Source organism: Dermacentor silvarum, chromosome 6 (genome assembly GCF_013339745.2).
Source record: "Dermacentor silvarum isolate Dsil-2018 chromosome 6, BIME_Dsil_1.4, whole genome shotgun sequence".
NCBI classification, from domain to species: domain Eukaryota; kingdom Metazoa; phylum Arthropoda; class Arachnida; order Ixodida; family Ixodidae; genus Dermacentor; species Dermacentor silvarum.
The window spans coordinates 148524464-148541921 of NC_051159.1; the positions used below are offsets into that span (position 1 = coordinate 148524464).

A 17458-nucleotide genomic window follows, 5' to 3' on the forward strand; every position below is an offset into this window, starting at 1 on the left:
CTCCCTGTCTTCTGTTCGTGTTGTACCGCGACACTGGTGGAGGTGCTGGGTATTGACAGCGCCTGATGCCCCGGACTCCTTCTGGGAGTCGTTCATCTAGCCCGGACGCATTGTCACCAGTTACGACACCCGTGCATCACTTCAGTCGTCGACTGCTAGGCCTTGCCCCGGAGTTCTCCCCTCTTCAACTACCTCACAGGAGATCCACACATCGGGCAATGGCCGAAACCAGCGCACCTCTAGCGCCCCAAAGCAGCGGGTCTCCCAGCCCGCAACAGGTAACCGTTCTTCATCCGCTGGTTCCCGATCGCTATCGCGGTGCAGCCTTCAAAGACATTGAAGACTGGCTTGACAAGTATGACCGCGTCGCACAGATTAACCAGTGGACAGAGCAGCAGAAGCTCTCTTACGTCTATTTCGCCCTTGACGACAGTGGCCGTACTTGGTACGAGAACCGCGTAGCTGGCCTAACGACATGGAATGACTTTCGGCAGAAAATCACAGATACATTTGCAAGTGCCGACCGACGCGACCGCGCCCAGCAGTTGATGGAGCTACGGGTGCAACAACCCAATGAGTCGGTCACAATGTTTGCCGAAGACATAGCCCGTCTCTTTCGTAGAGCCGACCCGAACATGACCGAGGATAGAAAGCTGCGCTACCTCATGCGAGGTGGAAAAGAGCAGTTGTTCGCGGGGCTTGTGCGAAATCCTCCAGTCACCGTCGCTGATTTTATCAAAGAGGCGGCAATATAATTGCTATCGCAATAAAACGTGTGCGCACGAAGAAAGTCTCTCATATAGTTGTAGATTTTGATTGTACAATTTGTTGAGACCAATTCCTGAATCATGGCCAAGCCTCCAGAAAGCCATCACCGGACTACAAAGGTTTCTGCGTAGTCGAGGCCTTAAGGTTTCGATGTAAATGTGTGCTGTAGTAGCGTTTACAAATAAAGGCGTCCTACTTTATGTCCTATAGGTAGAAGGCACCCAGAGAGCCTATCTCGCTAGGCACAAATTCCTCGGTGTGACGCCTGACAAAAAATTTTCAGCGAATCAAAAATTTACGGATCAGCATCAAAGTATTTTACGCTAACGCAACAATCCTCCTGTTGCTACAAACAACGTCGTCACATCTACACTGAAGTCTCGTAAGACGTGCTTTATCTGCTACAGCTGTGTAGGTCCCATGAACACCTGTTGTGCTATCTCAGGAAAGCTCAGCCATAGAACCTCTAGTACTGCCACGAAGCTGGCCGCAATGCATGCAGCCTTCACCTAGATGTTTAAGCAGCTAACCCGTACTACATAGGTCATCTTCACACACTCACGTGCAATCAATAAGACCCTATGCTCACCAGGCGCTAATGATTAGCTTGTCAACAACGTCAATTCATTCAACACGAAAGCCTGTAGGTTGCTGCACGCCGTAGTATACTGCATGCAGTGAATACCCTCTCGCTTTGGCATGGTGGGCAAAGTACACCGTGACTTGCGACTCTTAAGAGCCATTCCCAATACATTTTTCTAGGAATTACCTGTTAAGTTACTGTCTTCTTTTGCTGGGCACTCATTGCCTGCTATCAGATGAATCAGGGGCAGCAGCAGAGACCTATTCGCACTTACGACCTAATGTGGGAGTTCCGCATGCCATATAGCGTTAATTGACCAGCGTTACCGTGCGCCTCTGTACCACATTCGTCATAACGTTGCCAATCCAAAACACTGATTGTACAAAATTCAGCGGATAGGATTTACACCGTTCCTTGCGTTTAATGTGCAATAGGACAAGGACCACTTAATCCACTTTTGCAGCCTTTTCACATTTCAAAGGGTCGCCTTACTGTTCGCACTGAATGTACTCCAAGTATCATGCCTTGAGCTACGAGACGAGATATACTTCGACCATTGGGCTCCTTTGCGCCCTGCGCTACGAAGACGCTTTTAACATTTCTCCGGAACGCTGGTCTCAATTAGATGCTTTAATTATGTATATAGGTGTGTGTTGTAGCGTGTTTTGTGTATTTATGTGTTTGTCTTGTACTCCTTGCGTACCATCATTGAATTATCATCGTTTCTATCTGGTGTATACCATGCTGAGCGTGCCGCCAGTCCGAAACCTCTTCGACGTTCATTAAAGGGCCTGTCTAGCTACCAATCACGCTCCGCAAACGATATAAAGAAAATAGATTGATAGAGATTTCGACCTCTGGCACACCCCAGGCCACATCTCTATTTGATATACTATTTATTTCGCATCTCCAGGTACAGCCACAACAATCCAATGCCTCGGAACACGTGATTAACGTTTCCGCCTGTTTTTGCAGGATGATCAGACGGAAGATCACATGCGCCAACCTCCCGAGACTTCAACTGCGGCACCCGTGACGAAGGAGCTCGAGGTTGGCGAGCACAGTAATTTGATGGTTTCCGCGACCTCTCGTGGTTGAGCGGTTCTTCCAAGCGGCGTCAAAGTAATCGTCGCAGCTTTCCAGGCTTCAGGCACTCCTGCGGTCATCGGAGTCTCAATCCAACCCGGCAGCACGGCGTTGCAGCGAATGCCGTGCGCCGCCAGCTCTTGCGCTGCCGATTTGGTCAGTGCCACGACGCCGCCCTTGGAAGCGGCGTACGCACCACAACTTTCTTGGCCGGTCTTGCCAAAGATGCTGGCAACGTTTACGATGGATGCGCCTCCCTCGGGCATAGGCTGTCCTGAGCGGAGCATGTAGCGGCTGGCTTCCCGGGTCACCAGGAAAGTGCCCTGCAGATGTATGCGCTACAAATTAACGACAGCATGCTTGTGATATAGCGCCAATGAGTCAATTACGTCATTTACAAAAATCTCTTTCGTGTTGTCAGAGGTTACTACTGTCGTGTGTGTAACTGACAACATGCTAGTAAGCGTGGGTAAGGAAATCGCAAACGGAAAGTCGAGAGAAAAAAGGAGTGCTACATTTGGTGATAACTTTTAATTAGGTATAACGCAGACACAAAAGAAATTGAACGTGGTATTTACGCGTTGGTCGATGGAGAAGTGAATGTTGGGAATTTCTATGAGAGAGAGGAGAGAGAGAAAATTTTTCTTCAACCTTTCAAGCAAATCAATGTTGTCAAGATAAGAAAACGAAAAGGAAATGCTGCTGAAGCTGATTAGAAGTACGGGGGCTGCTGTTATAACAAAAGCAAATGCTCATTTCCTGTATATTAGTGCTTGATAATTATTTACTTTCGCTGATAGAGTCGCGAAAGGCCTAATCAGTATTCCAGTCGACACCGAGTGATCGCCACTCACTTTAAGGTGTGTTTCCACCTTTTCGGAGATCTTTTTAGATTTCGACCCTAAACTGATTGCTTTGTGTCTGCCTTCAGAAGGGCTGTTTAACAATACCCTTCAAATATGTTAGGTAAAATGAATTAAAACTAATTGCAATTTAATTACGGAAATTAGCCAATATATGCCGATCACGCCAGCATGTCATAACTACCGATCCTACTACACGAAAAAAAAATGGCTTTGCAGCAATGTAGGTGGTGCAATGCACGCGGATCTTTGCGATGCCATCCGTATTAGGTATGTTATAGCCGAAAAAGCAAAAATTGTGTATTTTCAGGTGGTTGCATTTGAATTGAAATCGTATAACATCAAAATTTATTCATGGTTTTCAGTTATCCTAGCTCATTGCACAGCTTAATGTTTAAGGAGCATGGGAAGCTTAATTGAAAAATATTGGGTTATTCAGAAGTTACGAGCTTTTGCGTAACAAAAAACTACTGAAAATGAAGTTCCGAGAAAAATGTCAGTTTCGCCCTAAGGGCGAAGCAATGAATGCGATAGCAACACAGCAATGTCATACGAAGTAAGGTGAGCGACTTTGGTAGCAATATGAATTGTAGTAAACATGAGCTGATTCAGTAAGCAGGTGTGCTGCGGCGTAAGTAGACCGACATGAAGAGAGACTCGATGACCACGAGAAGGCGCGTGTGAAACGGTGGTGTTGATGAGAAGCGCTTCCCGTGGGCAGCGCGTGCGAAGGGACACACCTGTAGCGCTGCACTGCCGATCCGGGCAGCATTGCATGTGTAGCGTGCGTTGGAAAATGTGGCCCGACAATTACTAACTGAATGAACAAGCGTGGTGTGAGAGCGCACAAACAAACATGAATAGATCACACTGAATGACTGCAGACAACGACCGTGAAAACGCTGGCAGCAAGCGCATACGCCGCAGCGGGCGAAGGTACGTGCGGTCTATCGCTTCAACGGAAACTGAGCGGCGAATGCACAGCGCATACAAAGGTCAGAGCCGTGTGGAGATAAGAGACGGTGCGGGCGAGCGACGAGCGCGGTTGTTGGCAGAGTAGAAGTGCGCCCCCCCCCCCCCCCCCCCCCCCCGCCCCGCTCCCTCCGGCGCTGGCTTCCCGCTTCCTTGCTTGCGCGTGGGAGATTGAGTGCGTTCGCTCTCCGTGATAGCGCGCGTCCCCGCACGCTTCCGCTCGGGCATACGGCACGCGGCGAAGATTTTATCTATACGGAACCTCACGGCGACGGCGACGCCGACAGCAGAAATCCGGTTGAAGTGTCCATATAATTGCTATCGCAATAAAACAAGAATTTAGTTTTCCAAACATATAATATATCTACATCAATGGAAAGTTCTGGGAGGCTAAAATCCACCAAGCTCATAGGTGGGTGCCTCCTCAACTGTTACGAGTTCACCTTAACATCGTTTTGTATCTCATCGTTTTTTCAAGCGAAGCTTCTATACGCTAGCCCGCGCCGGCGATGTAACGCAGAAAATATCATCATGGGCGTGTTGATGAGCTGGTGTCATGATGAACTATCATCATGACACGAGCGTGTTCGCGCAACCGCGTGAACACGCTCGTGTCCTTTCCCCCGCGTTCGTCGTCGTCGTCTTCTTCTACAGCTGGCTCCGTTGCGGCTCATATATCCAGCGTAGACTTTCACTTCTCTTCTGTCGTCGTAACGGGAAGGCCGCGTTTACGGGGATATGAGCCAAAGCTTCACGGGGTATGAGCCATTCATTGCTAACGTAACCACTACTATAAGACGTACGTGTATAGGTTTGACATTTGCAAGCGACACGTGAGACATCGAGATGACCGAACCTATTGCAGTACACCACAGTGATCGCAAGGCTACTCTGCTCAATTTCACAAAACTGACCGGTTAAGTTTCCGATGTGCAATAAACATGTGTTTCACTGCCAACTTGCCTTCATTGATGTCACCAGTATGCACGCAATGCACATCTCGTTAATCACAAGGGCACACTCCAGTAAACATAATGTTGATGCCAAAGGGGATGGTTAGGTATACAAAGGTACAAGCTTCGCTTATCATCCATCTTCACGGAGTGGAAGATCCAACGATTTTTCAGGATTGTTTTTCGTCAACTGTCGGCCGATGGTTGGCATTCTTCACGCTTGTTCGGTCCCTGTTGAGGCAAGCTACTGTGGTGTAAGACTTAGCATAGAGATTTTAACATATAAGTAATATAAAGTGACGAGAAGATAGCTTTCACAACGGCAAAACAACACGTGGGAGCAGTGTAAATAACACTGATGCCACGTCGTGTGCTCCCAATTAGCAATTTCTGCAATTCGAATAAAAAATGGTGGCGATCCCGCTTGCTCAATTTTATTAATCTTTAAAATAGCTCATAACAAACCAATCTAGAAGTATCCTGCGCATTTGAGCACAACCATCAGTTTGTTTTAATGATCGAAATGTAGGTTTCGTTTTAAGAAAATGTCAGTTTTGGTTTCAGGGAGGTCTGCGGGCAGTTAAAAAAACAACATAACTTTTGAACAGAACCGGATAGAGACGTAATTTTTTTCTGCACCACAATTTTTAATGTCTGTAGAACTTTTTTTTCACATGAAAATATAATTTTAAAAGGTGGCGACATACCTTAAGGTTGACCCTGATGACGTCGTCAAAATGTTCGTCGCTGCAGTCCAGGATAGGTGCTAAGCATCCAATTCCGGCGCAATTGACGACGGCACTTAACGGCAATGCTTCGTATGCGCATTTGATGTTGTTAAACAGCTGCTTCACAGAAGCGGAATCACCGACATCCAGGTACACGGCCTGGTGCCTTGCATCACCTGTTCAGCATCAAACATACGTCAGTGCAGCCGTGATGCTTCAGGCAACATTGACGACGGCACCAAAGCAAGGCAAAGAGAAGAGGCCGGAGTCATAACTGCATTCATAGTAAACAGCATCATTCCTTGCATGCTGTTGCATCGCACCTATTGCACTGCATGGCAATAGGTGAGATGCAAGGCATGTCACATTTCTGCCTTCGGCATCACTGTCGTCGTCTCCGTCGTCGTCACCGTGAGGTACCGTATAAATTCCAATCACTCCGCGCCGCCAGAGTGACCGCGCGCGCCTGCCGGGCCTCAATATTCCGGGGGAAGGTAAGGATGGCAGAGGCCGCGTACTACGCCGCGCGCTCTCTCTCGGGCGGCTGTATCTTGAGAGCTATATGCGGCGGGGGCAGAGTCCTTCCTCCGTGCGCTGTGTTTTCGCTGCTTAGTTCTCGTTGATGCGAGCAGCGGGATGAAGGTGAATTCGCTCGCTGCTGCCGCGCTTACTCACTACAGCGTTTTGACAGCGAGTTTCCGCGGTCATCGAGCGAGATGCGTTCATGTTTGCATGTGCGCGCGTGACACCATGCTTGTGAATTTGGTTTGTATGCCTATGTTTACAAGGCTATATATGGCCAATAAAACAATTATCCTTACTTCGTATAGCTCTCCACTATAGTTTGCAATCGATGGTTCACATTTCTAGCGAAACTGCGACATTTTTATTCATATTTCGTTCTTGGTTTCTTCAAAAAGCTGGTCTTTCCAGACATGGGACTACAGTCGCATATTTTACAATCACCAGCTCAATGGATTCCGCATACCAAAAGTACATTGTACGCTGTACCCAAAGCTATCGTTCTCTGAATAAAGTCTCCTTAGGCAATCAGTGCATGTCCTGTGGCATATTTCTTTTTCTCGATTTTCTCGTTTCACTTGGGATGTTTTCAACTTCTTTTGGGGAAGACAAGAAACGAAATAAATGACAAGGGCACCGTCACCAACCTGACTGCGCTGTCCCGCGGTCCCTATATATACTGAAACGGGAAAAGCTATCCCTAGGAAACGTTCCATATGCCATTTTAATAATTCCATATATTCTCCGCATACTTTCCGTATATTTCTTACTTAATCTGTATGAAGGTCCAGCTGAATATCACCTAATTCTCATAAGAACCGAACAGAAGATTGGATTTATTGGAGTCAACAACGATAACGATATCTACTCAACTCACCTGGCAGCGACTCTGCGACCTTCTTCGCTGCATCGAACTGTTTGTCGGCGACCACCACTACGGCACCTTCGGCAGCGAGCGCCCGGCAGACTGCCTCGCCAATTCCACTGGCACCTCCCGTAACCAGGGCCAGCCTTCCGGTGAAGGCCGTAACTACAGCAGTCATCTTCCTCTCGGTGCACCGTTAATGAAAAGCGCTCTCTCTCTCTCTTACTGTAGCTTCTATATATCTGCAGCCCTTCTATATATATATCTCTCTAACCTTTCTGTAGCCCTATCTTGTACTGCAAGACCCGAGGCTCGCAGCTGCCGAAAAGAGTGCGCCAACGGCGGGCCGGCGCTGGAATGAGGACAATGTCGTATCAGGCCGTGGAAGAGTCTAACTGTGTATAAAGCTTTCACAAGCCCGCCGTTTCGCTCGCGCGATGGTCTGGCCGAGCTGGATGCACACCTGCATGTATCGCTGCGATAAAAAAAAACAAGAATAAAAAGAAAGAAAAACTGTTTTTCTAGGGAATAACACAGCCTCTGCGCTCTGTTTTAATAAATACCGCGCAGTACTGGGAAACGTATAGGCATCCGAGGTCGAAAGTGGCGACGTTCGCAGGTATAAGGGCCGCTTTACCGCAGTTTCGCGCTCGTCTTGCAGCCACCAATTTATTAAGCCCAGCTGCCCACTGCCTCCTCACCCAGTACCCTCTGAAGGACGGGGGGTTGCCTGCCTCAGAGGTCAAATTGTTCAGCTTTATAGCTTAGAAGAACGCACTGCTGGGCCAGTTGATTCGTAGTTGCAGTTTTACAGAGACACTAAGGCGAAAGACGAAGGGGTGGCTCAGTCAGCTAAGGCGTTGCGCTGCTGAGCACGAGGTCGCGGGATCGAATCCCGGCCCCGGCGGCCGCATTTCGATGGAGGCGAAATGCAAAAACGCCCGTGTGCTTGCGTTGTAGTGCACGCTAAAGAACCCCAGGTGGTCAAAATTAATCCGGAGCCCTCCACTACGGCGTGCCTCATAATCAGAACTGGTTTTGGCACGTAAAACCCAGAAAGAAGAAGAAGAAATGAATGTAGACTGATAATATGCGATAAACAAAACTATATTTTCGTTAATTTAGCGGTAAGATGTTTATCACTAGAAGAGAAAACAAAGGCCAAACTTACACTTCTTGAATTTATCGCCGAAACCTCAGCGCTAGTACGTCAGTGTGACGTCACGAATTTCAAAGTACTTTTTCGTATTTGAGCCATCGTGGCACAGAAAATGTTTTGGAAACTTTCTAAGTTAAGTCTTTGGGTCTTTTGTCCAAAAATGAACAACGTATGTATGTATGTATGTATGTATGTATGTATGTATGTATGTATGTATGTATGTATGTATGTATGTATGTATGTGTGTGTGTGTGTGTGTGTGTGTGTGTGTGTGTGTGTGTGTGTGTGTGTGTGTGTGTGTGTGTGTGTGTATGTATGGATTTGCGTGCCCGTGCACGCGCACTCTCTGAGGCGGTCTTCCTCCGAACGTCGCAGTCTGATGAATTAGTGAGAGATGTGTACCTTGACCAACCGGAGCTTATAACAGCTTTTCAGATGGCTACCTAGACGAAAAACCCTACTTTGCATGTGAGCCCGTAAAATTGATGAAAGGTGGTGTGGTGTGGTTTCCGCCTCCGGTATTCGGACAACATCATGCAACTGCATCCATTGGTGGTTGCATGTATACGGCTGGATTTGTGATTATCTAACGGACAAGTCAATTTGCACGACAACTAAATACGGTGACAAGAAACTGCGCGTTTAAACGTGTCGCGTGGAACGCCTCCAGGCAAAGTTTTAAACATCCCACTACTCAAGATTTGCCTCATCTAGCTTATGCTACTTGCATTACTCTTTATGCAGGTAACACCTGCATATGGTGTTCGGGCTGCAGCATAGTTGCAAGGGTCCGGAAATCCCTCACTGGCCTAGAAAAGTTTCTGCGTGGTCGAGGGCTGAAAGTGTCGACGGAAACGTATGCTTCAGTAGCATTCACGAATAAAGACGCCCTGTGCTATGTCCGAAAAGAAGGCACACAAATACCCTGTCTCACTAGTCACAAATTCCTCGGCGTGACTTCTGATAGAAGATTGTCAGCGAGTTAAGAACCTCGGGACCAGCACTTAAGTATTTTACGTAATTGCAACAATACTCCTGTCGCTACAAACAACGTCGTCACATCAACACTGACGTCTCATAAGACCAGCTTTATCTGGTACAGCAGTTAAGATGCATCTTAACATACTCACGTGCAGTCAATAATTTCCTAAAGTCGCCAGGTGCTAACGACCAGCTTGTCAACGACGTAACTTCTATCCACACCAAAGCCTGTAGGTGGCTGCACAGTGTAGTATACTGCATATAGTGGATGCCCTCTCCCTGCGGCGTAGTGGGCAAAGTACACCATTGCGGCTTCGGCTTACAGCAACTCTATAGAGCAACTCCCAACACATTTTACTAGAGAATTTCGGTTCAGTTACTGTCTTCTTTTGCGTGGCGCTCACTCTTCACAGTTGCAGAGTGTCATTCGCACTTACGACCTAATCTGGGAGTTCCGCATGCTGTATGAAGTTAATTGAGAAGCGTTTTCATGCACTTATGCAACGTATTCGTCATAACGTTGCCAATACAAAACGATTATTGTACAAAATTAAGTGGATAAGATTGAGATTGCTTTTGGTGTGCAAGAAGACAAGGGCCACTTAATCTGCTATTGCAGCCTTTTCATATTTCAAAGGACCGCCCTAGTGTTCGCACTGAATGTACTTCAAGGATCATGCCTTGAGCTACGAGACAAGTTATACTTCGACTATGGGGCTCCCGTGGGTACCGCGCTACGAAGAAGATTTTAACATTTCCCCGAGACACTGGTATATTATGTATATAGGTATGTATGTGTGTTATAGCGTGCTTTCTGTATGTTATGTGTGTTTTTGCACCCTTTGCGTATCGCCATTTATCATCGTTTCTATGTCGATTAGCACGCTGTGCACGCCGCCAGGTCAACACCTCTTGGATGTTCAATAAAGGACCTATCTAGCTACCAATCACGCACCGCAAGCGATGTAACGAAAATGAATTGATAGAGCATACGACCTCCGGTACACTGCAGACCACATCTGTATTTGATTTATTGTTTATTTCGCATCACCAGGTAATAAAAGCCACAACAATGCCAATGCCTCGGAACACGTGATTAACGTCTCCGCCTGTTTTTGCGGGATGATCAGACGGGAGATCACATGCGCCAACCTCCCGAGACTTCAACTGCGGCACCCGTGACGAAGGAGCTCGAGGTTGGCGAGCAAAGGAATTTGATGGTTTCCGCGACCTCTCGCGGTTGAGCGGTTCTTCCGAGCGGCGTCAAAGTAATCGCCGCATCTTTCCAACCTTCAGGCGCCCCTGCGGACATCGGAGTCTCAATCCAACCCGGCAGCACGGCGTTGCAGCGAATGCCGTGCGCTGCTAGTTCTTGCGCTGCCGATTTGGTCAGTGCCACGACGCCGCCCTTGGAAGCGGCGTACGCACCACAACTTTCTTGGCCGGTCTTGCCAAAGATGCTGGCAACGTTTACGATGGATGCGCCTCCCTCGGGCATAGGCTGTCCTGAGCGGAGCATGTAGCGGCTGGCTTCCCGGGTAACCAGGAAAGTGCCCTGCAGAATTAATGCTACAAATTAAAGACAACACGCTTGCGATATAGCACCGTTGAGGCAATTACAAAAATATATTGAATATAATCATCCTGCAGATATATTACAGCGAAGTTGTTTATGGCTGTGGTTCCGTGCATTTTTGTTGTGCGTCAACAAAATTTCAGCTCCCGAATTTGTTGCAAAATCGTTTGACTCCATGCAAAAACTTATAGGTCTTATCCCTTGGATATGTATTTTGAGTAGATTAGTTATCCCTAGATACCAGTTTCAAGATCACTAGACTCTCAGACCGATAATAAATGTTTCTCAAAGACTTGCCGCTGTGCGACCCGCGTCGGCCATGTCTACGTTCGCATCGCCCTCTTTTTGTCGACGTTCCAGGCGCTCGCGTATCTAGTTTCCTTTTCTTCCGCCCTCCTGTGGTGGCGGGGCCGTCGAAACTTCACTAAGCGTCACCCGTGCCTTGTTTCCTCCGGCTCCTCGGGGCGGCGGTCCCGTCGTCCACGCCAATGTATATAAAAAACAGAAATACAAGTTGCCGTTCTCCATATCAAATTTCACTTATTTTCTATCGTCGTAATGGGGAGGCCACGTATAGTCCCGTCTCCCGAGGAGCAACGCGCCTACGTGCTAAACAGCTTCGCTGGACATCCACCTTCACAGAGTGAAATGGCTCATGAGTTTTTATGCTACAAGTAAAAGACAATACGCTTGCGATATAGCACGGTTGGGTCAATTACAAAAATATATTTAATATAATCACATATTACTGCTGTCGTGTGTGCAACTGAAGCATGCTGCTGAGCGTGGGTAAGGAAATGGGAAACTGAAGGTCTAGAGAGAAAAAAAAGAGTGCCGCTTTCAGTGATCACAGTAATTAGGTCTATGCAGGGACAACAGAAGGCGAACGTGGTATTAACGAGTGGAGCGATAATAAAGGGAAGGCTCGGAGATTTCAATTAGCGGGAAACATTTTCTGGAAGATTTCAAGCAAATCACTGTTGCGAAGATAAGAAAACAAAAATGAAAATCTTGAAGCTGATTAGAAAGTACAGGGGCTGCTGGCGTAGCAAAAAGAAAATGCTGATTTCCAGTATATTAGTGCCTCATAATTATTCACTATTGACCATAAAGTTCGCAAAAGGCCTAATCAGCATACCTGACGACACCGAGCGATCGCCACTCACCTTAAGGTTGACCCTGATGACGTCGTCGAAAAAGTTCGTCGCTGCAGTCCACGATAGGTGCTAAGCCTCCAATTCCGGCGCAGTTGACGACGGCACTTAAAGGCAATGCTTCGTATGTGCCTTTGATGTTGTTAAACAGCTGCTCCACCGAAGCGGAATCGCCGACATCCAGGTACACGGCCTGGTGCCTTGCATCACCTGTTCAGCATTAAACTTACGTCAGTGAGCCGTCATTCTTCAAGCAACATTGACGGCACCAAAGCAAGGCAAAGAGAAGAGGCCGGAGACAAGTGCATTCATATTAAACATGCAGCTTTATTCCCTGCTTGCTATTGCATCGCACCTATCGCATGGCATGGCAATAGGTGAGATGCAAGATATGGCAACATTGGCGCGCAACGCACTGTTTTGCGACAGAGAGCCGGGTCGAAAACCGCCCAGGAGAAACTGGACCCTATAGTACTGGTCACAGCATATGTGACAATCCACGCATTCGCGTTTCAGGTGCCAGGACTCGAGACCACTCACGTGTGCCTACTCGACACATAAGGTGGCTCTCTCAACTCCAGAAAAGATGAAGGTTGGAGCCTTGACCACCGCGCAGCTGAGAATATGTGGTTTGGCGTTGGGTGTACCAAGATTCAAGTCAATCCCTCTTCGTGTGCGAGTTTGACGGAACCGAACGCGGGGTCTGCTTGATTGTCTGCCTGGAGGAAATTGAGATGGTGGCGTAACCTGCATCAGTGTTTTAAGGTGTGGGGCCTAAGATATTCCGTTCTTGTGCTTGGAGTAAGTGGCGTAACCTGCATCAGTGTTTTAAGGTGTGGGGCCTAAGATATTCCGTTCTTGTGCTTGGAGTAAGGATCGCCTTTGAAGTGTCTATCAATGAGATGTCTGTTGGGGAATGTATCGCGGCTCGAAATTTGGAGACGGATTCACGAAGTGAGAGACTAGGATGGAAAATCCCTTTATTAACACGAAAGCGTTAAGGGCCCCATGTCGCAGAAAATCCGGTGTCGGCGCTGGTGTCCGCGCTAACGCCAACGTCCGTGGCGGAGAAATTCACTCCGAACAACCCCGATCGTATACAGGCCCTCCACGTGGCGCAAGGCGTGTGTGAAAAAAAAATTGAATTGCTCAGAGTAAAATCCGTCAGAAAAATTGTAAAGTACGACTTAACCACAACCTACAGACATGATAGCATCGGATTGTAATTTGAATGTCCGAGAAAACATAATTCTGTTACGAGGAAGCTCGCACACAAACCCATTTTCCCGTATTTCTACCATAACAGCGGCGCGCTCGGGTAGGTTACTTGCGAAAGCCCCATCCAGATGGCGCTCGCCTCATCAAGGCAACAGCAAACAATTAATAAAATCATAAAAAAGATCCTAGGGCCTTCACATTTTGATATAAATAGGCTTGTATTTCCCCTGTAAAAACGTCTGTCCAGAAATGCATTTGTGTTTAAAATTGAAGCCGACTTTAAGCCCGTGTATCGTGCATTAAGTGCACGTACTTGGACATCCAGTATTAAGTGCACGTATTTTGGACATCCAGTAGGTCCGATAAAGCGAACTGTGCTCGGGTACAATCTACAACAGTCGTCACTTAACAACCATGCGATTCCACGAGTGAGTATCACTCAGGAATTGAACCTAATCGAAGATAGCAAAAGAAGGTCAAGGTCAAGAAGAAGCGTCAGAAAGAAGCAGAGTAGAGGTGGAGAGAAATAACTTGGTCGGGGATAGCTGGTTCATCTTCAATATGAACCGATTCCAACGAGGACACAGAAAAAGCCATGAACCACTGGAAAAGCTCTGACTGCCAACTAAATCTTTAATGAGGCATTGCCAGCCTTTTGTAGACGTGCCCAGAAAAACAATGCATACACTTTTACTACACAGCATTAGAAGTTCTCATGCAACAATGCTATTTATCTGATAACGCAAGAAAGGACGTACTCACGCACTTATTTACGTCCTTTTTTATTAAGACTCCTTCCATTATTTATCTTTTTATTTTTTTTCCATTTTTGCTTTCCTAAAAAGCTGGTCTTCCCAAACATGGGACTATAGCCGCACTTTATACAATGACTAGCTAAATGGCTTCCGGATACCAGAAGTGCATTGTACACTGTACTTAAATGCGCACGTTCTCTAAATAAAATTTTCTTTGGCAGTCACTGCATGTCCTGCAGCATGTGTTCTTTACAGCGAAGCTGTATATGACTAGGATCCTGGGATTTCTTTGTCTATGTCGACAGAAAACTCAACCAATCACAGCGGAAGGCGCGCGCCGCGTGCGCCGCTGGGATCCTTGCAGCACCACCTGGTGGCGTTCACCTCCGAGCTTCCGCTCAGCGGCGGCGCCGGCCGTGCGGGGGAAAGCAAAAAAAAGAGAGAGAGATAGAAAGCTCGCCTTCTCGCATAACATTTGCCGCAAGCGTTAGTAAAGATTACAGTTGCATGAGCTGCAGTTGCCGGGACGCGCTAACACAGCCTACGAAGCAGGGGGTGGCGTCACTACACTTTCATATGTAAAAGAAGAACCCGCCTAGCAAATGATTTCATTTGTGTTGTGATAGCTCTGTGAAAAGGCCACGTATAGCTAGGACTCCCGAAGAGCAGCGCGAACACGATGAGCGGTGACTGGAAGAGCAACATCAATACGCACAACGGCGTCGTGCTCAGGCTAGGTAGGATGCAGCAGTTCCTGCCCAAAGCAAGCCAGTCAGAGCTAGGACGCCTGAAGAGCAGTGCGAATACGATGAGCGACGGAAGGAACAGCAGCATCAATATGCACAACAACGTCATACTCAGGCACGGCAGGACCCAGTTCAAGGCTACGTCAATTTGGTTTATTGGATCAGGTGATACTACAGCTTCGCTGGCCAACCACCTTCACAGCGTGGATTGGAGTCCACTTTTGCTGATTTCCTCGTTTCAGTTGGGATGTTTTCAACTTATATTGGGGAAGACTAAAACCTGGAGGATGCTTGAGCTTCGCCTTTAAGAGTGGAAACGCGATAGCATTAAAAGATAACTGACTGCTTCTCACGCTTCCCGGCAACTGCAGCTTTTGTAACCGTAATGTTTACCGGGAAAAGCCTGCGGCGAACGCTATGCACGAAAACGAGCTTTCTGATAGAAACGAGGTTTCTAGCGTGGCCCGAACCCGGACCTAGTGGACAGCCGCGCCAAAAAAGAAAAACAAAAAAAAACATCATTTTCAAGTTTCTGTTATTGTTTCGCACTTATAAGTTTTCAATCTGAGAAGATTTGACAAAAAAGGCATGCGCTGTCGGTGTTTTATTTCATTACATTTGTTTGTAGGCTGTCATTCTTAAAATTCCGATGCATAACATTGTCAAGAATGTAAGACAAGGTATGAGCAACTTTAGGGACAGAATGTTGTGGCAATATAACCCGCATTTACCGCATATCATATGGCAATGCGTGGCATATACATATACCTAAATATCCATGGAAATTTTCGCTGACGCACAACGACGCTGAAGCCGACACCGGATTTCCGGCGACACGGGGCAGTTAATGCTGTCGCGTTAAAAAACCGAATAAATGACAAGGGCATCGTGACTGCATGCGCTGTCCCATGGTCCCTATATATTGAAGGAAAAGCTATCCTTAATGAAACTTTCCGTATGCCATTTTAATAAGTGCATATATTTTCCTTATGCTTTCCGTATAATTCTTGCGGAATCCATATGAATTCGACATAAGTTCGGCTTAATTGCCGTGAGAATCGTGCGGAAAACATGGAATTATTGGAGTATTTGCTGTAATATGTATCTGCGTGCACTAAAGGCTTATTCACACCGGCGACTAGAAGAGGTCGCGCGACCAAATTGATCGCAAACGTTCGCTTTGGTCGAAGGAGACTGCTTCGCTGTTCGATTTTTCACTCGCGTCACTGCAGTCGCAAGCCTACGGAACCGCAGTCGGCGGCACAGGAATAGCACAGGACGTCTGCATACGCTGACGCTAATTTTACGCGGCGATGGCGGTGCGAACAGACGTGAACGGCTTCAATCGCGACACATTTCGGCGTGGCTACGGGCAGGTAGGGCTTGCCGGTCTGAACATCGGTCACCGCGCTTCGGTCCTTGGTCACCAGTCACGGTCAGCCGCGCCACCTCTCTGGATAGCCGGCATGAATGAGTCCTAAGATGTGGATGAACATGGGAGATTTTTCCACTGACCTGGCAGAGAGCCGGCGACTTTCCTTGCGGCCTCAAGCTGTTTGTCAGCGACTACCACAACAGCACCATCTTCGGCCAGGACCTGGCAGACGGCCTCGCCAATACCGCTGGCGCCTCCCGTCACCAGGGCCAGACGTCCGCTTAGAGACATCGCCCTCGCAAGTTCACTCGATCAGCGTAGCAATGCACGCACTGACATGCCCCTATACCGTCAAGCAATTGTGCACTCGGTGCCAAGGTCGCATGAGCAGATTACAAAACTGCGCGCCCACTTATCGGTGAAGATAGATCCGCTGTGGGTCTCAATTACGGTCAAGTTGTGCGCCGATAAAAAGGCACCGCCCCCTGTTGTCTCACGCAAGCATAGGTGATCCTTTGCCCAAGTTTATATACGTGCAGAACTCGGCTGTCGTGTCTGAACGATGAGGAGGAAGAGGAGAAGGAGGTTGTTGGCTGCAGGCGGATCTATAACCTTGGAAGAGTTGCCGGCAATGCCTCCGCCCGAGCGCCTCTTTTCAGGAAGACACTTTGCAGCAGCCGGTTTGTGCAACCGAAATTGGGTGGCGCCCTCGGCGTGTCACGCGCTTGGGATATCCGTGGCCTCGGGCGCGAAAACGAAAATATAATTGCTTCTTTAGTTGAACGCTGTGTGCTGTCGGGTGGCGTGTAACATTATTCTGTACAATGCGGAGATTTAGAGGAAAACCTTATGCTGTGGTGGGATACAGGAACTGTAATGTAGTGGAACACGTCGGTGTGTGAAATGCATGTGCCGCTGCTGCAATGCCCGAGGCCGTTTCTGTGCGGGCTTCCCATCTCGGTCGATTGCCTTGACCGTGTATTCATAGACAACTGAAACATGGAGAAAAATTTGTATGTATACGGGGGTAATGAAAAAAAATGGCCGCAATCCCGCCCTGCGAACGTGAATGTCCAGCGAAGCTGTATACAACACCACACATGGTCGAGCATTGTATTCACGCTTTTCTTCTGGTGTCTTTAGTTGCCGTGGTC

The 17458-nt window shown here is 47.7% G+C and overlaps 1 protein-coding gene across 1 annotated transcript; it reads right to left on the bottom strand.

Annotated features, from left to right (window-relative positions):
- Positions 1 to 2291: 2291 nt before the first annotated feature.
- On the bottom strand, positions 2292 to 16811 carry LOC119456198 (estradiol 17-beta-dehydrogenase 8). Its single transcript, XM_037717824.2, has 3 exons — positions 16445 to 16811; positions 5933 to 6129; positions 2292 to 2760 (listed from the first exon to the last, which is right to left on the bottom strand). Exons 1-3 carry the CDS (start codon positions 16593 to 16595, stop codon positions 2344 to 2346), a joined length of 765 nt encoding a protein of 254 aa, XP_037573752.1. The 5' UTR covers positions 16596 to 16811; the 3' UTR covers positions 2292 to 2343.
- Positions 16812 to 17458: the final 647 nt, after the last annotated feature.